The sequence below is a fragment of the Lathyrus oleraceus genome, chromosome 5, assembly GCF_024323335.1.
Source record: "Lathyrus oleraceus cultivar Zhongwan6 chromosome 5, CAAS_Psat_ZW6_1.0, whole genome shotgun sequence".
In the NCBI taxonomy this organism is placed as follows: Eukaryota; Viridiplantae; Streptophyta; class Magnoliopsida; order Fabales; family Fabaceae; genus Lathyrus; species Lathyrus oleraceus.
This window is the reverse complement of record NC_066583.1, coordinates 295,135,130-295,159,947: the sequence shown is the minus strand read 5'-3', so window position 1 is coordinate 295,159,947 and position 24,818 is coordinate 295,135,130. Positions and strand designations below refer to the sequence as shown.

At 41.4% G+C, this 24,818-nt stretch overlaps 1 protein-coding gene across 1 annotated transcript; it reads right to left on the bottom strand.

The window, feature by feature from the left end:
* Positions 1-1,408: 1,408 nt before the first annotated feature.
* LOC127080282 (uncharacterized) lies at positions 1,409-2,785 on the bottom strand. The gene has a single exon (XM_051020609.1). It carries the CDS (start codon positions 2,783-2,785, stop codon positions 1,409-1,411), a length of 1,377 nt encoding a protein of 458 aa, XP_050876566.1.
* Between the last annotated feature and the right edge of the window lie 22,033 nt (positions 2,786-24,818).

Sequence of the window (24,818 nt, the reverse complement as noted above, 5' to 3'; positions counted from 1 at the left end):
TCGAAATCAGGAGTTTTAAATTTATCTGGGATGACCAAATTTGATACCAAACGCATGTTCATTGCAGAGGCGCCGAAGATATTATTCCCCTCTATTGCTTTGATCTTCTTTTCCAAGGCACGAAGCCTATCTGCAGTAGGATCTGGAAGTGTCTTAGGCTTCGATTGATCAGGTACATAGAAAGCATCGTACGGGTCATCTCCCATTTCAGATCCATGATGAGAAGACGCATCAGAAGGCTCTGCACGATCTCCATCTCCTTTACTTCCTACCGATATATGAACCAGACTCTTCTTGGCATGGACGAAGCTCTCGTCTTGGTGGACCAAACCTCATGTGCTATCATTCCTCCTTGCCCCAACTTCTGCATCCACAACCCTCTCTCTCTGGGTGATTGTGAGCATTGTCTCCAACAGTTGATCCATTTTCTCTTGGATCACATTGATGTTTGTCCTCATGGTAACTTGGTTAGCCTCAACTTTCTCTAACGTCATCTTGTAGTTGCTTCGCGTCTCGTATCGGTGTTGATTAGTTAGCGTTGCTGGATAAAGGGTAAAAAAGGTTGGGTAAGTTTTTTTGTTTTTATGAAGCGTGATGCATAATGAGGATGTGAATGTTATGTATATTTTATTTTCAGGGAATCATTCGAGTTTCATTAGTTGTTAGTAATTCGGAGAAACAAGAAATACTTAGAATAGCAATAATGGAGTAATTTTAAACATCATTCATTCAAGTACATAACGTAGGGGTCCAAAAGGCCCTAGTTCAAAATACATTGTCAAAGGAACATAATATAAGACATAGGAAAATTAAACTACAGGCTTTCTGGCTTGGAGCTCTTCTAGTTCTTCCTTGAATCTCTTCAGCAACCCTCTACAGAGCAAAATGAAACTGATTATGGCTGGAAGAGTGTTATCTTCCTTTAACTCTTCAATTGCGTCTCTTAACTTCCATGGTAATTCTTTAGCCTCCCAATTACAGAACCCCACTAGCCCATCGAGCTTTGCACGGAACTTATCCCTATCTCCTTGCAAGAAGTCTATGGTCTTCTTAAAGGATTCATAATCTTCAATCACATACTCTCGTTCCTTCAACCATATGGATTTGTCTTGGTGTAATGACTCTAGCTGGCTCTTCCAATAGCTGGAAGACTCTTTTGCGTCTCTCACCTCTCGACACTTCTCCTCCCATATCATGGGCGAAACCCTAGAGGCTTCGGTGGCTATATTCTTGAGTCGGCATTCTTGATCCGCTTCAGCCTTTGCATGACAAATATAAATGGTGAGTTCTTTTATCTGAGCCCCAAGTGTATCTCTTATCGTCTTGTTTTCCTTTGTGGCCAGATGCCACCAATGCTCATTGTCCTGACATTCTTTCTGGGCTTGTCGTAATTGACCTTTAAGAGTATCTAGACAATGTCAGCTTGTTCTAGTCCCACTTTGATCTTTTTCCTCTTATGCTCCTCTTTGTTGAACTTTTCCACATGTGCTTGAAGTTGTACATCCTTTCTCTCAAGCTCCCACTTTATGGTGTTTTTCTCATTGATGACCTGTTGGAGTCTTAACTTCAACTCTTCATTCTCTCTTTCTAATTTTGCCATGGTGGTCTTGAGTTCATCCACTTCTTCAATAGGGATATGGGTGAGCTTAGGTTCAGGAAGTGGTACAGGTGTCCGAGTGACGAATGGCATTTTGATCATCTCCACCCTTTCCTTTACCCAATGAAAATATGGTTCTTTTGTAATCCCATTAGCTCTCCCCAAATCAGCTCTGCCATTTCGATTGACATTCTTCCAAGCCTCTTTGATTCGTTGGAACGAGCTAGGATTCTCAACCCCAAAGTCAAGCAACAAGAAAGCTTCTAAAGACCCTGCCTCTGGAGGGCCTTCCATTGGGTACCCAAGTTGTCTTAGTGATAGAACCGGGTTAGCATTCACACATCCTTGAGTTCCAATTAGTGGTAGATTAGGGAAGTCTCCACAGCTGAATATGATGTCCATGTTAATGTATTCTTTGGAATACCAAGAAAGATCTTCGGATCGGAGTGATCCCAATCTCTGAGGCCCACTAACATTTGTCTGTTCTGCCCAAACACCTGTCTTCGGAAGATGCTCAAGAAACCACTGATATAGTAAAGGAGCACAACAAGCAATCATTCCTTTCTTCTTGGTGTACCTATGGCTCATGTAATAGTAAACATCAGCTAACAATGTGGGTATTGGGTTTCCAGTAAGGAAAACGCAAATAGCAGCCATGTCTATGAAACCATCCATGTTTGGGAACAGGACGATGCCATAGATGGCCAACGCAATAGCAGAGTAACAAGCGTCCCAACTTTCTGCTTTGAGTAGGGTATGAGCTCTTTCCAAGAGAAAGCTTAGCGAAAATCCTTTGGTATTCCCTTTGGTCTCTAGGTTAGCCTCTACTTCCCTTTCGTCCATGTGAAGCGTGCTAGCAATGATCTCAAGGGGCAAAGATTCATCTATCCCTTCAAACAATGGCTTGTTCTTCATAGGAATCCTAACAAGACGCTCGAATTCTTCCAACGTTGGCGCTAGCTGGAAATCTTGGAATGTTAAACATCTTAAAGGTAGGTCATAGAATTGGGCCAAAGTGACTAAAGCTGTATGGTTCACTCGTTGGTTGAGGATGCTGAGCAGATTGCCATAATTATTCCCAAAGTTGATTTTGTATACCGGGTGCATCTGAGAGACTAAGTCACGTAAGCTTCTTAGATCGGGATCTTTAAACTTGAAAGAGTAAATGTTTCTTTTGCTTGATTCCATTCTTCTTGAATTCCTGCAACTTATGACACTCAGATTCCTTGGAAATAAAATAATATGAATGGCATGTTATGAATGATGTTATGCATGCCACAGGTAGCTTAACATACATGCCGTGAGAGTGGGTATCCTTGGTTACTAAACAAAACTCTTTTGGGAGGATGCTAAAGTTAAGAGGTTCCCAAAGTCATCAATCACTGTTTAGGAAGGTTATTATCAAGACGAAAGCTCATCCGCCAATAACATCCCCAAAAAGAGTCTTGTCTGGGTGAGGCCTTCTGTAAGACCCTAATTTTGACCCTAATATCCCTCATGGCCTCATGATATTGCACAAATGCATTGCCTCAAGGATCATAGCATGTTTGGCTCCTTAACCCTAGGGTTGGGACTTGTTTGAGTGATTTGAGATCACTAAGCATGCTTTTATTGTATGTTAAAACTTTTCTTATTTGATTACTAACCAAAAGCACAAAAATATGTCACTAACTCTTTTTGTTTTGAAGCTCAAGTGATCATGTGCTCCACAATGCCTCTAGGAGGCTCCTAAGCCCAATGCAATGGCTAGATGAAGATGATAAAAAGCATGACAATGGTACACAAAGTTCCTAATTATCATATATGTCTACCAAGTATCTAAATTTTCTAATTTGATCCAGATAACCCAAAAGGCTTGAAGATTGTTTCCCAATGAAACCATAATTTCCTTATGCTTTGATTGTGCCTTGCCTATGAAGCAATCTCAACCTCTGATCAAATTTAATCAAGGTAAGTTCTTTCATTTATCATTTTTATGCATATATGAGCCTATTTGAGGCCCCTCAATCATTTTTTCATCAAGATTGGAAGTTTGACCTTGAAAAGTTGACCAGTCAAGTCATCTGACTAAGTTGAGGATCAATGGGCCATAACTTTTGATGTGTTTGTCAAATGAAGATGACCCCAAAGGAAAACATGTTCCTAAGAACCATATTAACAACTTTCATGTTCATAGAAAATACATTTGAATCTTGGAAGGTCATCATTCATTTCAAAACATTATAGGTCATTTTGACTGAAACCCTAATTTTGGGTCAACTTGCCAAGGGCACAACTTTCTAAGATTTTATGATTTTGAGGTGGGACCAAATTAATTGGAAAGCTTGAGATGTCTACTTAAAATTATATGTTGGACAAAACATCATAATTCTAAAGGAAATACATGTGATATTGCAAAACATTGTAGGTCATCTTGGACCTAATTCATAGAATTTGAAAAAGTATCCAATTTCAAATGCCCATAACATTGTCCTAGAAAATCCAAATGATGCAAACTTTGAGTCTAAATTGACTATCTTGAAAATATATACAACTTTGAAGTTGGAGACTTTTTCATTTTAAGCTTGTATCATGAGTAAAGAGGGGTTTGATCAAGCTTACTTTTGGTGAACTTTTTCAAAGTGATTAGAACATTTTTTGCACTTGAACTTTCCAATCCAGTTTTGATCAATTTGAACATTTCAAATGGTTTATTTCCCAACATGACTTTTGTTCCTTATTTCAAAAGCTTTCCAACCATTACTCACAACGGTCATTTGGATCTACCATTTGGGAGATTCGAATTTCTTTTGATTTATATGCATTTTTGATATTTTATGTTATAACTTAAAATGCAAGCATTCTTCATTCCATGTGCACGACCATATGCTCTCCACATGATATCAACAAGCTCCTTCAGTCATTCATGGGCCTCTCACACGTCCACAAAGGCCCATGCACTCAAAATTACAAATCCCATGCACAGGAGCAAAGTGTGAACTCAGCTGCATTCACCTATAAATAAGGGCCTCATGAGCTTCATTCCATAACGTTTTGGAGATTCCATATGCTGCTGCACTGAAACCACACCCTCACCAAAGGAATCATTCACCATTTTTTCTCTTCAGATTTTCGAGCTTGAAATTCAGCAACATTAGTTGAGTTTCAAAGCTAGATTCCCTAGCCAATCATCTTCCCTACACTCAGAGATCAAAGAGGAGCAAAAAGCTTGAAGAATTTGTGGCCAAAAACTCACCAATTTGAAGGTATAAACTCAAACTGTTTGGATCTGAAACTCATAATTCAATGTAGTTTTCTTGTGTTTTTGTGGTTCTCTGAAGTCCTCATACTTGAGGCAAGCTTTTAGTGCATTCAATTTTCCATTTCATGAACAATCCGTGTGGACACCATGATTTTATCCTTCATCTTTCTCTCAATATAGGAAGAATGAGAGGAATCCAATGGTACAGTGATGATCTACAGCACACGAGCTTCATTTCCATGCCTTTGTTTTTCATTTATGATAAGTTTCATTTTCCTGCAAATCTGGCCGGAGTTTGTGTGGTTGATCGGAGAAGACGGTGGTTTCCACCACCACCACCACGTGTTCTGATCCCTGGCCCTTGGATCTCCCTGTCATGATCTAATCTCATGCGTCTGTTTTAATTACTTGCTTTAATCCATTATGTTGGACTGTTGACTTGAGCCTACCGTGCATCATCAGATCCAAGCCATGCAGTGTGCCACGTCAATTAATGAATTGGATCCGGTGGCTCAGCATTTTTCGTTTATTTCATTTTCTTTTTATTTTCCTTTAATTCATTCTATTTTCAATAATTCATTAAAAATTCATATGAAGTCAGAAAAATATGAGACCAACTTTGAAATTTTTCTTGAAAAATCAAGTTTCATATTATGATTTTAATTATTTTTATGACTTCATTTGATATTTTTCATGAATTATTTGGTTTTTAATGATTTTAATTCATTTTAAAATACTTTCTGACTTTTAAAAAATACAAAAATATTTTCATAGCATCTATGGATCATGATAAGTCAATGAAAAATAGTCTCAACAATTTCTTGTTTGTTTAGAGATTATTTGAGATTTTAATTCATATTATGCTATTTTTGGTTGTTTTTTAATTGAATTTAATTACTTTCTGACTTTAAAAATTTGTGAGAAAATTAGTCAAAGTTTGTTTGACTATGTTGAACCTATGAAAAATTAATTAGACTCATTGAGGTTGCTTTGAATTGAATTAGAGGTTCAACTTTGTTTGTTTATTTTTTATTTGTATTTTCTTTTAATTCAAAAAATACCAAAAAATATTATTGACTTCTTGACTTGTTATATTCATTCCTCTTCTGTTTTAGTGTTGATCAAGGTTGAGTTGATTCAACTTTGATCAAATTCATTGGATCTTGTGGTTTGAAAATCCTTAAGGATCATCACCTAAAAGATGAATGAATTTGATCAAGGATGAATTATCCCTTGATCAATTGGGATTGGTTGTTGACTTCTTACCCCCTCCCTTTCATCTTCATCCTTTTCTTTCCCTCAATGGCCAATGAGTTAAAGTCTTGAGGTTGGTCTTGACAAATAGGAGTTTAATCTTCTTTGATCCAAACCAAACTCAACTTGATCCATGATCAAGTGAGTTATTTTGTGTCAAAGATAGGTTACTTCTTGGTCAAGCCAAATAACCAAAAGTCAATACAAGGTCCTTCCCCTTTTGTTTGGCATGGCAAGTTTATGAAGCTTGGCTTACTAGTCATGATCTCTAACTTGTGTTTTTTGCCCATATTCTTATTGACCGGCCTCAGATAGGTGTGACTACTATATTAGTCCACTTACGATTACTTAACATAGCGCTACATTGTCTTATGACAAGCTAACATAACTTTACTAACTACTAACTTTAATTTGAGCTTTTAAATTCTTGTCATTTACTTTTAATTTCCTTTATTTCTTGCTCATTATTCATCTTGATTTTCATCTTTGCTCACTTGAGCATATATTTTATGTTTATGTCATTTTTCTTTTACTCATTTGAGCCCATTATTGTACATAAATATATTGCTATTTTGTGTTATTTTGTGTTTGTTTTGATGTGAACCAAAATACAAAAAGAGAAAGGACTTAGAATTAGGATTCACCCATGCTTAAAGGAGTTCAAGAGCAACTAGGCCTCATTCCTTTAGAATGCAAAATGTGTTGAAGAGCAACTAGGCCTCATGCCTTTAGAATGCTAAAATTCAAAGTTGACCTCAACGGACTTCTCCTTAAATTCATTCTTTGTCCATTCCCTTTATTGTGTTATGAGCTTTTTGATGCGTGCTTTTGTGTGATAGGAACCTTATCTTAAGATTTGAAAAAGAGGATTATTGTCATGAGTAGCCAAGTTAAGGGCCAAGCCAAATGGAGATCCTAGGAGCTTGAATTCAAATTATTGAGTGCTTATTTTGTATGCTAAATCCAAAGGAAAGGAGCATCTTGAGTCATCTCTATGACTCCAAGAAAAGGAACTCCAAGGGTTATCTTTCCCCTCTTTATCTTTGCATGCTTTAGGAATAGCCCTTCTTTCTTCTCCCCACTCTAACCAAGCCAAAAATCATTTTTCAAAACTTTGACTTTATTTCAAATTATAAACCTAGGCCTTAGGCCTTTAACTTTTCAAAGCCATTTTCTTAAATACTCATTGTAAATAAACTTTGATCCAACTTTGACCTCATTTTGTAAATAAATTTAACTTGTAAATATAACCCATTTCAAGTTGTTTTTGTGGTTCCAATGGCCACTTGTTAAAACCTTTTCAAAAACATTAGTCATAGGTTTGAGTTATCATAGTGGTTGATGTAAGTCTCACCTCATCCTTAGTGATTGGATTATAAGCCTTTCATGCTTATTATAGGGTTAACCCCTCACTAGCATGTTGAAGCCTTCCTCACATGGTGGATTGTTGGCTTAGGTTGAGTTTCCTCCCTTTGATAACAAAAGACCTTAGGCTTTTGATCAAAATCTATTCACCAATCTTTGAAATTTCTACCACGAACTGCGAGGTTCTGATCCTCCTTTGTGATGGTACGTAGGCAATGGGTTCATCCATTCAAACAACAAAACTTGTAAATATAATCTATTCTCTTCTCATACCCCCAATCTTTTGCACAAATCTTTTCACAAATACCAACCTACAACACATATTTGCAAAAAGGGTTCCCTTAGAGTACTAAGGATGTTTTGGGTGCGTAAAACCTTCCCATTTCATAACCAACCCCCTTACCTAGATCTCTGACATTTTTATTAGTTTTTGATTTGAAAAACTTCTTACTTGGATTTTGTTCGCTTTTTAGCCTTTCCTTTGGACAAATAAAAGTGCGGTGGCGACTCAAATTGTATGTTGACTTTTTGTTTAGTCAATAAACCTAAAGGTAATGAAAACCCCGCTACAGAAAAGTGGCGACTCTGCTGGGGATTGCAATCAAGCCCCGTGGGTTTAGCCTATTTTTCGCTTGTATGTGTTGTATGTTTATATTTATTTGTGACATATTTTTATGCAAATTTGGGATGAATGTATTATTTGTAATGTATGAATTGCTTGATATATTAATTGCTTGTATGATTCGTGGTTGCTTGTGAGATGGGTTCTATACCCGAACTCGAGTGCACTTATGATAAGAGAATGATATAGTCTTCTTGACTTGTGTGGAGTTAGTCCTTAACAAGTTAAGTTTCAAGTCCATTCACTTGGTGGAGGTCTTGTTGGGATCACTAATGTCACACGAGTAGTCGTGGTTAGGAATTACTCCTTCCAATATGAACCCTAGAAACGAATGACCTTAGATACCTAGCCCATCTTGGCCTATTTTAGGACGTAGTGCAAAGGTCGTTCAAGTGTAAGACTTGATGCGATTGTTACACGATACTACACTCATAAGAGTTCCTCTCGAGAATATTTTTGGTGGACGAGTAGTCGTTTTATCCGATAATATCCGAGAGATGGGATAATGACTATGGGAACCTTTTAGAACATGATTGTTAGGTTTTAACCATAGTACACTCATGTTGGGTGGTTCTTAACCGAGACTCCAAGCTCGTGAATCGCAACAAACCCGTGATTCGCGGTCGATCCGTTCTCGTATATCCTCAAAATCAAGGGAACTTGGGAGTTGATAAGGTGTAAACCATAATCCACCAAAATGGATGATTGATATTGACGATGACTTGAGTCATCCCGTGACCTTTGTGTGGTGTGACTTTCTTGATCCTTGAGTGTGTTTGTTGCATCCATGCATCCATGCATTCAACCGCATTCATGTGATCAACAACAAGATTTTTTACAAGGAACTTAAAAGGTCTATTTGCAAATTTTCAGACATGGATAAGCAAAGAAGGAATACGAAGAAGTACAGTTTCAAACAACCCGACTTTAGAGAGTTAAGGCGTCTGACATCTTATGTATTAGAGCCCTTAGAGTTCAAAGCTCGCCATGGGAAGCTTCTAGCTATTCTCTCTACCAAGGTGGATGAGGGTTTGATGAGTGTGTTGGTGCAGTTCTACGATCCTCTGTATCGGTGCTTCACTTTTCCGGATTTCCAGCTTTTACCTACTTTGGAGGAGTACTCTTATCATGTGGGTATACCTATTCTTGACCGATTGCTGTTCAGTGGTTTAGAGAAGATTCTGTCTTCTCAAGAGATTGCTGACATGCTTCATGTGGAGGTATCCGACATTATTGCCAATATGACTACCAAGGGTGGAATTCAAGGTCTCTCGTCTGACTTTCTGATTGCCAAAGCTACCTTGTTTGGGAAGGCCATGAGTAAGGAAGCTTTTGAATCCATATTTGTACTCCTTATCTATGTGCAAGTGTTATTTCCCAACATCGACAACTTCGTGGATGTGAATGCTATTAGGATTTTCTCTTCTTTTAATCCCATTCTGACTCTGTTAGGTGACACTTATTTATGTTTGCGTATGAGGAATGCAAAAGGTGGTGGTTCCATTGTGTGATGTTTGCCTCTGTTGTACAAGTGGCTTATTTCGCACTTGCCTCAGACGCTTGCCTTCAAGGAGAACAAGGGATGTCTACGGTGCTCCACGAGACTTATGTCTCTCACTAATGACGATATATCTTGGTATAATCGTGTTTATGATGGCATTAAGATTATTGATTCTTGTGGTGAGTTCTCCAATGTACCTCTTCTTGGTACATGTGGTGGAATTAACTACAACCCTGCTTTGGCTCGCTGTCAGCTTGGGTTCCCCTTAAAGGATAAACCTAACAACATTTCGTTGGAAGGCTTATTCTTTCAAGAGGGTAAAGATCCCCAAAACCTGAAGGATAGGATGGTCCACGCCTGTCGCAAGGTTCATAGGAAAAGGAGGAATGAGCTTGGTCCGAGGAATTGTGTTGCTTTAGAGCCTTACACCTCTTTGGTAAGGAAGAGAGCCCTCGAGTACCGCATGCCGTATGAGAATCCGAGACCTACCCCTATGGTTATGGTTGGGCCTTCAACCCTCCCTAATCAAGGAGTTGAGGAGTTGAGAGATGAAGACTGTTCGTGTGCTTGGGTTCATGAGCGTGAGGAGCTTCTTCAGTAACTCAAGGATAAGGATGCAATGATCGAGTTTCTAGAGCATCAGGTTATTGACGAACTCGATGATGTGGTTATTTCTCTCCTACCTCACTCGTCTAGGTTTTGGAAGAAGAGATATGATCAGCTCGCCAAGGAGAAGGCCGACATGGAAACAACTTATGAGAGAGAGGTGAAGAGGCTTCGTGCAACGTATCTTCCGATCTCGAAGGCTTTAGATGACTGCTTCTAGGGCTCCATAGGATGTTTATTCTCCTTTTCTCTCGTATTGTATTTAGTTATCGAGACTGTACTACTTCTTTGGTGTAAAAAGTTTCCAAATATTATATTGTTATAAGTATTCCACATATGTCTCAAAAGTCCTATATTTTCAAAACATTTGCAAGTAAATCCTTATAAAATTCTTTTGATAAAAAACAAAAACATATGCACGAGCATTGCATGCATCATATACATAAGCAGGTTTTGGTTCCGAGCTCTTGGTATAGTGGTCTAACTCTTTGCTCTTTATTTATTTTGAAGACAAGCTTACGCATCCGTACCGCACTCGTGCAAACGTCAAAGCAATGGCCGAACAACTAGAGAACAAGAACAAAAAGCTCAAAGAAGAAGTCAACCAGTTATCTGCTTTGGTGGAGTCTCTGCTCCAAGCTCAGAAGCAAGCTGCAAATGTGCAAGCGTCTGCGTCCAATCAAGCGCCTGAGATAGCTCCTACCTCTATACCAACCCCTGCTATGGGATCAACCAATGTCATGCCTTCTGGTTACCCTTGGGGAATGCCCCATAATTTCATGCCCGAAGGACATCATCCGCAAGTGCAAGTTCAGCTGGCATCTAGCCCGGTCCCTGTGGTGCCACCCTCGGTGGTTAATTCTATTCCTACTCCAACTCTCATTCCTCAAGTCCGTGTTGACGAGACTATCTACCATTCTGAGGCCTCTGAGAACCCAGATGTGTATGAAAAATTAGACGAGATGAGAGACCAGTTCTCTGACTTGAGGAAGGAAATGAAGGCCCTTCGAGGGAAGACATGTTTGGGAAGAGCGCCTCTGAGCTCTGTTTGGTCCCAAATGTGAAGATTCTGATGAAATTCAAGGTCCCAGACTTTGAAAAATACGAGGGGAATAACTGTCCGCTCAGCCATTTGGTTATGTATGCTAGAAAAATGTCCACGCATACCGACAATGATCAACTGCTCATCCATTATTTTCAAGACATCCTGTCTGGCGCTGCCTTGAAATGGTATATGGGTCTTGACTGTGGCTTTGTGCGCACTTTCAATGACCTCGGTGAGGCTTTTGTAAGGCAGTGCAAATATAACATGGACATGGCTCCGGACAGAGATCAACTGAGGGCGATGTCCTAAAAATATAAGGAAACCTTCAAGGAGTATGCCCAGAGGTGGAGATAATTGGCAGCTCAGATAGTGCCACCATTGGAGGAGAAGGAGATGACAAAGATCTTTCTAAAGACTTTGAGCTCTTTCTATTATGAGCGTATGATTGCTAGTGCTCCCTCATACTTTACCGAAATGGTAAATATGGGGATGAGACTAGAAGAGGGAGTCCGTGAAGGACGTCTATCCCGTGATGATAATTCTTCGGCAAAGAAATATGGAGGATTTGCTAGAAAGAAGGAAGGGGAGACTCATGCTATTTCTTCCCATAGTAAAAGAATGCCCTCTGTGAGGAGGAAGGAAGTTAGACCAACCATTAACCAACACTAGGTGGCTCATATAGCACCTACTTTCAGAGAAGCTCAACCACAACAGCAATCTCGTCAACAACAACAGTCTTACCAGCCTCGTAGCAACAATAACAACAACAACACCAACAATTATGAGAGGAAGAGGGTGACTTTTGACCCGATTCCTATGACTTACGCTGAATTGTACCCTTCCTTGATTGATAGGAAGTTGATAACTCCATGTGATTTTCCTGCTGTGCCAGCCAATCCTCAATGGTGGTACAAGCCTGAACTTCATTATGTGTATCATTCCGGTGCTCCCGGACATGATGTGCAGAACTGTTTTCCGTTGAAGACAAAGGTGAAAGACCTTGTGAGAAGTGGGATACTATTCTTTGAGGATGTAGGCCCGAATGTTAAGAAGAACCCATTTCCCGAGCATGGGAAGGCGGCTGACAACATGGTCCAGGGTTGCCCTGGCAAGTATAAAGTCCTTTATGTGAATGATATAAGGCAATCTCTAGTGGAAATGCATAGGCTGTTGTGTGAGCACAATCACTACGAGCACGAGTACGATAGGTGCCATGTGTGCACTGTCAATGAAAGAGGATGCCGCAGGATAAGAAGGGACATCCAAGAGATGCTAGATCAAGGGATGATCGAGATACTTCAAAATCTTGATGAGGATGAAGTTGATGTTATTACCCTTGTGTTCAATATTCCTGATCATGTTGTCATTAAGTATGATGGCAGCAAAAGGAAGGTGGTGCCGACTCTTGTGATAAAGCCAGCGGGCCCTGTCCCGTATGTGTCAGATAAAACAGTTCTGTATCGTTACAATATTGTTATGCTTGAAGATGGGAAGGAGGTTTCGTTGCCCTCAACCTCTGTTGTAAGCATATCCGATGTTAGTGGAGTGACCCGTAGTGGTCGTGTTTTCTCGACTCAGCCGAAATCCCATGAAAACGTCGTGAAGGGAGATGGTGTTAGTTCTGCCGGTCCCGTGGGGACCTCTTCTTCAAATCGTTCCATTCCTGCTGTGAAGGGTGTTGACCCTGTTGTTGTCAAAGCTGATAAAGCTCCTATCCTAGTTTGCCAGTCTGGCATATTGAGAGAGGATGTTGATGAGATGCTGAGGCTCATCAAGAGGAGCGAGTACAACGTTGCGGAGCAGTTGCTTCACACTCCATCAAAGATATCTTTCCTATCTTTGTTGATGAATTCAGAGCCACACCGTGAAGCATTGCAAAGGGTGATGGATGTGGCATATGTGGATCACGATGTCACAATTGAACAGTTCGATAGCATTGTTGCAAATATAACTGCCTGCAACAATTTGAGCTTCTGCGATGATGATCTTCCCGAGGAGGGAAAATACCATAATTTGGCCTTACATATCTCTATGAACTGCAAAAATGATGCCCTGTCCAATGTGTTGGTGGACACAGGGTCATCATTTAATGTATTGCCAAAGTCCACTCTCACCAAACTTTCATATCAGGGGTCTCCCATGAGGCAGAGCGGAGTGGTAGTAAAAGTTTTTGATGGATCGCACAAGACCGTGATCGGTGAATTAGACCTCCTGATCAAAATTGGACCTAGTGATTTCCAGATCACTTTCCAAGTTATGGACATACATCCGTCATACAACTGTTTACTTGGTAGACCATGGATTCACGAGGCAGGCGTCGTGACATCCACCCTGCACCCAAAGTTGAAGTTCGTCAAGAACAAGAAGTTGGTGGTGATAGGGGGAGAGAAGGCTCTCTTGGTCAGCCATTTATCTTCCTTTTCCTACATCGATGTTGAGGATGAGACTGGAACTCCATTCCAAGCCTTATATATTTCCGAGCCTTCTAGGAAAGGACTTTCTTCATTTGTCTCCTACAATGATGTGAAGTTGTCCATCGAGCATGGTGCAACTAATGGTTTGGGGAAAATGATAAAGATGGAAGATAATAAATCCCGGGCTGGTATAAGGTATTCTTCCGGTGTTTCTAATGATCTTGGGATGTTTCAGAGTGGAGGCTTCATCCACGCCGATGGAGATCAAGAAGTTGCTGCCATCATTGAAGAAGATGAAGAGGAAGACCTCAACAACTTTGTCATACCTAGCGGGATCTGCAATAATTGGGTCGCTGTGGATGTTCCAACAATTATCCATAAGTCAACGTAATATGTTCATTCTTGTTTAAAAACCATTCTCTCATGCCAAAAGGAGAAGTGAAGACATTGTTGGCATAATTTGTTAATACAATGATATTCATTCAATAATCACATGTTAAATATTTGTTTTCCAAATTATTTTTTCCATTTTTGCTTTTCGCATGAAATTGGTGATCATCATAAAACCCTAGAAAAGATAATAAAATCAATTTTTCATCTGCATAATGATTTGCCCTGTTTGAATTCTGAAATCCCTTTTATACTCAAAATCATTATGCAGGTTGACCAAACTCATTGAACATAATGATCCAACTCCATCTCCCAACTTTGAGTTCCATGTATTTGAGGCAGAGGAAGATGATGTTGAAGAGATTCTTGATGAGATTACCCATCTGCTTGAGTACGAGGAGAAGATCATTCAACCACATCTTGAGAATCTGGAAATAGTCAACTTGGGGTCTGAAGATTGCATTCGTGAAGTGAAGATTGGGGAACTTCTTGAAGAGTCTGTTAACAAGGGGTTGATTGAGTTGCTACGAGAATATGTCGACGTCTTTGCCTGGTCTTATGAAGACATGCCTGGTCTAGATACTGATATCGTGCAACATTTCTTGCCGTTGAAGCCTGAGTGTGTGCCTGTAAAGCAAAAGCTCAGAAGAACTCATCCTGATATGGTAATGAAGATTAAAGAAGAAGTTCAGAAGCAAATTGATGTGGGGTTTCTGGTGACTTCTACGTATCCTCAATGGGTGTCCAGTATTGTGCATGTACCTAAAAAAGACGGAAAGGTCCGAATGTGCGTGGATTACCGCAACTTGAATAAAGCTAGCCCAAAAGATGATTTTCCTCTACCACATATTGATATGTTGGTAGACAATACGGCTAAATTCAATGTCTTTTCATTTATGGACGGATTTTCCAGTTATAATCAGATTAAAATGGCACCCGAGGATATGGAGAAGGCAACATTCATCACACCTTGAGGAACATTCTGTTATCGAGTGATGCCCTTCGGTTTAAAGAACGCCGGAGCCACGTATCAATGTGCTATGACTACCTTGTTTCATAACATGATGCATAAAGAGATCGAGGTGTATGTCGACGATATGATTGCAAAGTCGAAAACAGAAGTTGCACATGTAGAACACTTGCCGAAGCTTTTCCAGCGCTTGAGGAAGTACAAACTCCGCTTAAATTCGAACAAGTGTACATTTGGAGTCCGTTCTGACAAGTTATTAGGCTTTATTGTCAGCGAGAGAGGTATTGAAGTTGATCCTGCTGTTAGATGCCCAAAAGTGCTTATTTGAGCTATCATATGTGGGCATCTTTCACTCTTATACCTTGCTAAATGTGGTCAAAACCACATTCATTTTACATGGAATGCATTACATTGATAAACAAGCTTGGTGCCTTTGATGTGTGTGTTATTGTGCAGGAAAGGCATGAATTAATTGATAATGAAGACACAACAAAATTGGCAAAGGAACCAAAGCAAACAAGCATTCTATCTGCCAGCTCGCTAGGCGAGGATGTGGCGAAGCAAAACCTTCGCTAGGCGAGCTCCTGGCGAAAGGCTCCAGTAAATTGGTTAATTAATTCGCTAGGCGAACTGAAGGCGAAGTGGCAGCGAATTCAGTCTGTTTTGGTGAAATGAGCAGCCAGCACTAGCTCGCTAGGCGAGGCTCTAGCGAGTCCCCAGCGAGCATTCCAGTAGCAAAACCTCTCAACCTCGCTGGGGCGAAGGTTGAAGCGAGTTCTTCGCTAGGCGAAGGTCTGTTCGCTAGGCGAACATGACAGTTCCACAGGCCCAGTTTTCTCTGGGCGCAGGGGCATTTTGTGCCCATTTTTGGCCTTCGCTAGGCGAGCCATTCTACTCGCCTAGCGAACGTGACAGTTCTGCACTTGTCTATAAGTAGCAGGTGCCACCTTTTGTGCCCAACCACTTTTTTATACCACTTTTTACCAACTTTTTCATTTTTTGTACTTTCTCTTAGATATTTTACAGCATTGCTTTGTGGGGGATTTTATGCCCTAATTTCATTTTCTCTTCATCTAGCAACCATCTTCCACAAAAAGAAGGTGGATTCCCATCCAACTTCGATCATTCGACTTGGATGTTGATCGACCCTCTTTTCTTACTTGCCGACCAAGCTACCATGAAAATGAGTAGCTAAGTCTCCATTTGTCAAGGTTAGATGTAGGTGATTTCCAAGCTTTGTATGTAAATGTAAGGATCCTCATATGTAAACTCTTTAACGGTAAATATATGATGAAAACTTTGTTTCTATTTAAAACTCTTTGTGTTGGTATTTGATCGAGAGATGTTTACCGATTCTTGACCTAGGTTTTCATCCAAACTTGTTTGTTAGCTAGAGATAGTAACAAATGATTTTGTTCACCATAAGGTTGAACCAAAACGTTGTCTTTTTGATAGATTGTGTTCGAGAGAAACAATGGATCAAAAATGACAAAACTCACAATGGGTGTTCGAGAGAAACGCATTGAGAGGACTTTGTGAAATTATTTATCATCCAAAGGAGTTTATAATATTGTTGACCGTGCAAAAAAACATGCAAAGCAAATGTAATCATTGAAACCTAACTTTGACAATATTTCTCATATTAATCAAAACGTAACTTTTACCGCAATTAATTACTTTGTATGCAAGATAACTTGATTAAAACCCAAAACCCTAGTGTTACTTTAAGTTAAGATTAATTCAACCATTGAACGGCAGTGATATCTTACAATCTCTGTGGATACGATAACAAAAACCCGACACCTAAAAACTGTCCTTTCCAACAAAATGGCGCCGTTGCCGGGGATTGTAAATTGATATTGCGAGCATCGCATTGGTTGTTTAAGTTTTAGCTTGTGAATTTTTGACTTGTGCTTGTAATTCGTTTGGTTTAGTGTGCAGCTTACGTTTTATGCGAGGGAAAATCCCTGTGGACGAACTTCTTTTTGATCCTGAAATCGAGAGAACCGCAAGGAGGCTCAATAGCAAAACAAGACGTAGGAGGCAACAGGCTCAACAAAATCAAGAGCAAGGAGAAAGTTCTTCAACCACAAATCCACACCCATTCGTACCAAACATGGAGCCACAACCACCACCACCGATCTCTACTCCATGTATCAACAGTCCAAGGAACACTGCTCAGTTTGCCAACCAAACTGGAAGGCAAGCTGAGATGAAGACGGGAACTCTGAATTTATTGTATGGGAGTCCATTCACCGGAATGGACCATGAAGACCCATTTGCTTTTCTCACAAAATTCTATGAGATAGCATTGGCTGCCGGAGTGGATCAGGCTCAGGAGCTTCCGTTGTTCAGACGTTTATTTCCTCACGCTTTGCTCGGTAAAGCAAAGGATTGGTATCTTGATCAAACACCTGCCGTAATGACAGATTGGAATGTGTTAGAGGAGAAATTCATTGAAAGATTTTTCTCCCATAACCGATTCATGGAATCAAAGACGGCCATCTCGGTGTTTTCTCAAGGAACCAATGAATCTTTAAATGAAGCGTGGGAGAGATTCAAGTCCATGCTTAGGAAATGCAAAGGGCATGGATTTGATGAATTAACTCAAATCCATATCTTCAGAAATGGACTTCAACCAAACTGTAAGACGTTGTTGGATGCCACCTCGGGTGGCTCGTTGATGTCAAAGAGTGCCGAAGAAGCGACCAACATTATCAACCGTATGGCTTTGAATGATCTTCAAAGTCAAAGTCGTGGAAGTTCTTTGAAGAAGGCGGGAGTGCTTGAGTTAGGGACGAATGATGCCATACTTGCCCAAAACAAGCTCATCTCACAACAAGTGGAACTTTTAACGCAACAAATCAAAGAGTTAAGAGAACCGTCAAAAGCTAAACAAATAGCTTGTTGTGAACTTTGTAAAGGTGAACATGACACCGGATTTTGTCCACCTCCCGGCTTTGACGAAGTGAACTATATGGCCAATCAACGGGACTATCAACCAAGACAACAACAACCTTATCAACCGCACCCTCAACAACAACAACAATTCCAAGGGAACCAAGGGTTCCAACCTAGAAGCAACTATTATCATAACCAAGGTTATGGAGGTGGTTCTTCTAGCCGTCAGAATCCTCCCCAAAATCCGTATCAATCTCAACAACCGCCGGTAGTCAATTCTAAATTGGAAGAGACATTGACGCAATTCATGCAAATGTCAATGGCCAATCAAAAGAGTAATGACGCGGCCATAAAAAATCTTGAAACTCAAGTGGGGCAACTTGCCAAGCAACTAGCTGAACAACAAACCGGTCCTTCTTTCTCGGCCAATACGCAAACAAATCCTAAGGAGCATTGTAAGGCGATTGTGACGAGAAGTGGAAGGGAGTTGGGTAGTGAAAACGAAAAAAGAATGGCGAGTGAAAAAAGAGAGAAAGAGAGGGAGATTGAGGAGGAAATAGTGGAAGAAAATGTTGATGGTGAAGTAGGAGTGTGGAGTGATGAGGAAGTAGTTGAAAAGAATAAAAATAATGGTGAAGTTGAAAATAAAAAAAATGTGGAGATTGAGGAGAATAAAAATGATGAGGTAATAAGGGAGGTAGTGAAGAAGCCGAGATGGAAAAGCGCTAGAATAGCGAAAGGGAAGGAGGTAGTGAGCGCTACTCCTGTCCAAAACCTTCCTTACCCTCATGCCCCGTCAAAAGGGAGAATGAACGGCATTACGCCCGGTTCATGGATATTTTTAAGCAATTACAAATAAACATTCCGTTTGCTGAAGCTTTGGAACAAATGCCAAAGTATGCCAAGTTCATGAAGGACATACTAACCAAAAAGCGGAGGTATACGGAACCGGAGACCATCGTCCTGGATGCGAGCTGTAGTGCCATCATTCAAAGGACGCTTCCTAAGAAAGAGGTTGATCCGGGAAGAGTTACATTGCCGGTTAAAATTGGTGATGTGTATGTCGGAAAGGGACTTATTGACTTGGGGTCGAGCATAAATCTTATACCTTTGTCAATTATCAAGAGGCTTGGCAACATCGAGATTAAGTCCATCCGAATGACATTACAATTGGCGGATAAGTCGACGACCCATCCTCATGGCGTAGCCCAAGATGTGTTGGTGAAGGTCGACAAATTCTTCTTCCCGGTGGATTTCATTGTAATTGATATGGAGGAAGATGATGATGCTCCGCTCATATTGGGCCGACCATTCATGAAGACCGCAAGAATGATGATTGATGTTGATGACGGTTTAATGAAGGTGCGTGTTCAAAATGAGGAGGTCACCTTTGATCTATTCGAGGCGATGAAGCATTCCAAGGATAGACATGATAGCTTTCGAATCGATGTGATCGAAGACGCTATTATGGAAGTTTCAAAGCATATTCACGAGATATCTCCTATGGAGTTAGCTCTCGACGACTCATTGGAGGTTTTCACTGTTGAAGAGGAGCTAGCTCTTGAGGAATGCTTGAAGGAATTTGATAGCTTGGAAGACCTACAACCGTGGGAAGTAGAGGAAGAAAATTTGAAGAAGGAAGTAATTGACGAGAAAGCGTCAATTGAATTAAAAGAGTTACCTTCGACGTTGAAATATGTATTCCTTGATGATACCGAGGACAAGCCGGTTATCATAAGCAACCTTTTGACAATTGAAGAAGAAGCCCGTCTCATATTTGTGCTAAAGACAAATCAAGAAGCTATGGGTTGGACTCTTTCCGATCTTAAAGGAATTAGTCCATCCTATTGTATGCACAAGATTTTGATGGAGGAGGATTTCAAGCCGGTGGCTCAACCACAACGCCGCTTAAATCCTACGATGAAAGAGGTTGTAAGAAAGGAAGTGGTGAAGCTTTTGGATGCGGGAATGATTTACCCGATCTCGGATAGTCCGTGGGTTAGTCCCGTGCACGTGGTTCCGAAGAAGGGTGGAATGACCGTAATCCGTAATGACAAAGACGAATTGATCCCGACTAAAGTTGCCACGGGATGGAGAATGTGTATAGATTATAGACGGTTGAATACAGCGACTCGTAAGGACCATTTTCCACTCCCATTTATGGATCAAATGCTTGAAAGACTATCGGGCCAACAATACTACTGTTTTTTAGACGGCTACTCCGGGTACAACCAAATTGCGGTTGACCCGGTTGATCATGAGAAGACGGCTTTCACGTGTCCGTTTGGAGTGTTCGCTTACAGAAAAATGCCTTTTGGGCTTTGCAATGCGCCGGCGACATTCCAACGATGTGTCCAAGCTATTTTTGCCGATCTAATAGAGAAAACTATGGAAGTCTTCATGGATGACTTCTCGGTGTTTGGTGGGACGTTTAGTCTATGCTTGGCAAATTTGAAGACGGTGTTGGAAAGGTGTGTGAAGACTAATTTGGTGCTAAATTGGGAAAAGTGTCACTTTATGGTGACCGAGGGGATTGTGCTAGGCCACAAAGTCTCTAAAAGGGGGCTTGAAGTGGATAGAGCTAAAGTTGATGTAATTGAAAAATTACCCCCTCCGGTCAATGTGAAGGGCATCCGTAGTTTTTTGGGGCACGCGGGGTTCTACCGGCGCTTCATCAAGGACTTCTCAAAGGTGGCTAAACCTTTGAGCAATTTACTCGCCAAAGATCAGGTATTTCTCTTCACCGACGATTGTTTGCAAGCTTTCGAGGTTTTAAAAGAAAAATTGGTTACCGCTCCAATAATAGTCGCTCCCGATTGGAATGAAAATTTTGAATTAATGTGTGACGCGAGTGACTATGCCGTTGGAGCGGTACTTGGCCAAAGAAAGGACAAAACTTTTCATGCTATACATTATGCGAGTAAGGTTCTTAACGAGGCTCAAATAAATTATGCCACAACGGAAAAAGAACTACTCGCAATAGTGTATGCGCTAGAAAAGTTTAGGTCCTATCTTATAGGGTCTAAAGTCGTGGTGTACACCGACCACGCGGCGATTAAATATCTGCTGACCAAGCCGGATTCGAAGCAAAGGCTCATCCGTTGGATCCTCTTGTTACAAGAATTCGATGTCGAAATTAAAGACAAGAAGGGGTCGGAAAACTTGGTAGCGGATCATTTATCCCGCTTGGTGAATGTCGAGGTTACCGCATCTGAAAAGGAAATCCGGGAAGAATTTCCTGATGAAAAATTGTTTAAGGTTCAAGTTAGGCCGTGGTTTGCAGACTTTGCAAACCACAAGGCTAGTGGTTGTGTGCCGGCCGATCTAACTTCGAACCAAAAGAGGAAGTTCCTTTCGGATGCGAAGTATTATGTTTGGGATGACCCATACTTGTTTAAGTTGGGTAGCGATAACCTGTTAAGGAGATGCGTAACTGGTGATGAAGCCCAGAGCATCCTTTGGCATTGTCACAACTCGCCTTATGGCGGTCATTATAATGGGGTTAGAACGGCCACTAAAATTCTTCAATCGGGATTTTATTGGCCAACTATTTTTAAAGACGCACATACCCATGCGCAAAGTTGTGACAGTTGCCAAAGAAGTGGTGGGATAGGTAAGAGAGATGAGATGCCTCTCCAAAATATCCAAGAAGTGGAAGTGTTCGATTGTTGGGGCATAGATTTTGTTGGACCTTTCCCACCCTCTTACGGGAATGAGTACATGCTTGTAGCTGTTGATTATGTCTCTAAGTGGGTTGAGGCGATTGCCTCACCTCGGGCGGATGCCAAAACGGTGATAAAATTTTTAAAGAAAAACATCTTTTCCCGTTTTGGAACACCCCGAGTGTTGATAAGTGACGGAGGGTCACACTTTTGCAATGCACCTTTGGAAACAATTCTAAAACATTATGGTGTATCGCATAGGGTGACAACTCCGTACCACCCTCAGGCTAACGGGCAAGCCGAGGTCTCTAATCGTGAGATTAAGAGAATCCTCGAGAAAACCGTGTCTAACTCGAAAAAGGAGTGGTCCCAAAAATTGGACGAAGCATTATGGGCCTACCGTACGGCCTTTAAAGCTCCAATTGGCCTAACTCCCTTTCAATTGGTATTTGGTAAAACTTGCCATTTGCCGGTTGAATTGGAGCACAAGGCCTTGTGGGCCCTCAAATTTCTAAATTTTGAACATGAGTTGGCCGGTAACAAAAGGAAAGTACAACTACTTGAGTTGGAGGAGATGCGCAATGCCGCATACCACTCAAGTTGGTTGTACAAGGAAAAAGCCAAGAAGTATCATGACAAAAAGATCCGAACCAAAGAATTCGTGCCCGGACAATTGGTCTTATTGTTCAACTCCCGGTTGAAGTTGTTTCCCGGGAAGTTGAAATCGAAATGGTCAGGGCCATTTCGGGTGAAAGAAGTAAAAGAGTACGGGGCCGTTATCATTGAAGACATGGACGAGAAAGACAGTTGGACCGTGAACGGCCAACGATTGAAAGTGTATCTCGGCGGTCATGTGGATCGCGAGAGTTGTGCTCAGCCGCTCGATGCTCCTCTGTGAGCATCGCACCGTCGAGCTTAGCCGACGTTAAACAAGCGCTAGTTGGGAGGCACCCCAACATTGTAAGTATTTCCTGTTTTATGTTTGATGTTGTATGAGTATTGGATGACATGCAAGTGCTGCATTTGCAAATGCACTTGCTGTCATGCTCGCTTGCAGCTCGCTAGGCGAGTCTGCAGCGAGCGCGCTCGCTACCTGCTCGCTAGGCGAGGCAGTAGCGAGCGCACCAGTACTGTTATATTTAAAACAGTTCAGCAGGGCAGTTTTGCCCTTACCCTAAAAATTCTTCTGAACTGCTCTGCTGAAGTGTGCGATTTCCCTTCTCAAATTCTCTACCGTGCATCCATATCAACAACATTTGTGTGTCGGTCAATTGCAAACACTTCCCACTTCTCCTTTCCAAATCCGTTTACCTCAAGGTTTGCCCTATTGCATGTTTCTTTTGTTGCATTATTTATTCCCAACTTTGAATGGTAAATAGGATAGGTGTGATAGGAACCTTGAGGTTGCATGCAATTTTGGGAGTTTGCAATGTTGTGCATTTAGGTTTTTAAATTGGGGATTTACTCTTACTTAGGTTTTCCATGAAATTAGGTATCCCCAATAGCATAGAACAATTCATTGTCATGAGGAATCATTGGGTTTTGCTGTGGAAACCTTGTATGTACAGGTTTTGGGGAAACAATTTTGAAAATGCAGAAAACCCCAAAACCCGTAAGGTTCGCTAGCAGCTCGCTAGGCGACCTGGGGCGAGAGTTCGCTGCAACTTCGCTAGGCGAAGCAGCAGCGAACATGGCAGAATTTTGATTTATGTTTTAATTTCTAATCTGTTTGTTTCGTGTTTGTTGCTTTATCTCTTGTTTTGCAGAATGGAGTCAAGATCAAGTGCTGGCAAGAAAAGAAAGGGAGCGGCAACTACTTCACGAACCGTGCCAATCCAATTCGACCACGACAAGTTTGTGGGCCCGAAACAAGCGGCACGGTACATCGCTTTGGAGAAGCGAAACATTTTGCCTGAGAAGCGGTTTCTGATCAACCCACAGGGCACGTATCGGAGTTTTGCCGGGTTGATTGATACAAAGAAATGGGATAGGTTGATAAATCCCTTGGAACACTATGACATCGCTACAGTGCGGGAGTTCTACGCTAACGCATTGCCTGATGATGATGAGCCCTTCACTTGGGTCTCTAGAGTGGCCGGTCGGCCAGTTCCTTTTGACAGGGATACAATCAACCAAATCCTCGGGGAGCCGCTTCAGCTGGGTGCTGATGAAAGAGACCAGTACCATATTGACCTCCGGCTGCACAAGGATATTCCAGCAATTACAGCCGCCCTGCTTCTACCAGGGAAATCAGTTGAGCCGAACCCATCTGGGGTTCCTATGAGATATCATCGGGAGGACATGACTCCCATGGCTCAGCTGATTCTTCTTCTGGTTTTGACCAACATACAACCCAAATCCCACACATCTATTGTGCCGATCCCAGTGGCACATTTAGTACATTCCATCCTCGCCAATGTTGAGATTGATGTGGCGAGGATCATTGCCAATGAGCTGAAGACGGTAATAGAGAGCGGACTGAAGTCGGGGGCTCGGGTGAATTGCCCCCTTGCATTCCCTTGTTTGATTATGAGCCTGTGCATTAAGGCACGAGTGCGACTTCCGTCTCGGGGTCAGGTTAGGATCCCGGCTCCTATTGATGACCGGTATGTGGCAAAATACTGCAGAGCTAAGGCCACCGGCAGCAGTGCAGCCTCAGGTAGCACTAGGGTTTCTGATGGTCCTAGTGCTTCTACTCCCAGGGTCGATCCATACCTGCGGGCTGCATGTGAATACAATTTCCAGTGGATGGCAGCATCGCAGAGGGCTATGATTGACATGCACGACTCGATGCAGCGTTTGCAGCTGCAGGGTAGTGGTGCACATACTTTGATGACACGGGAGCAGTTTCTGACTAATGCAAATTGGCCCGTGGACGTGCCAGTCTATTCTGAGGGGGTGGGAGCTGATGATGATGATGAGGATGATGATGAGGCGACCGGTTCTGAGGCCGGTAGTGAGGAGGAGTCTTGAGCCCTTTGTGGGTTAAGTTTTTGTTTTTTGTATTTCAGTTTTTTTTATTATTATGGCATTTTTAGTTGTACTTTTGAATTTTGTATTTTGACCAATGGGTTGTACTATTGGGGTGTTTTGTCCCCCACGAACAAAATTTTATTTTTTCAGTTAATATTATTTATGTTTGTTGTTAATTTTGTGTGCTTAATAAAATTTTGGTTGAATGAGTGGCAAACCCTTCTAGATTGGTTGCTCCTCAAGAAGTACCCAATGAAGGTGCATCCGAGCTTGGATG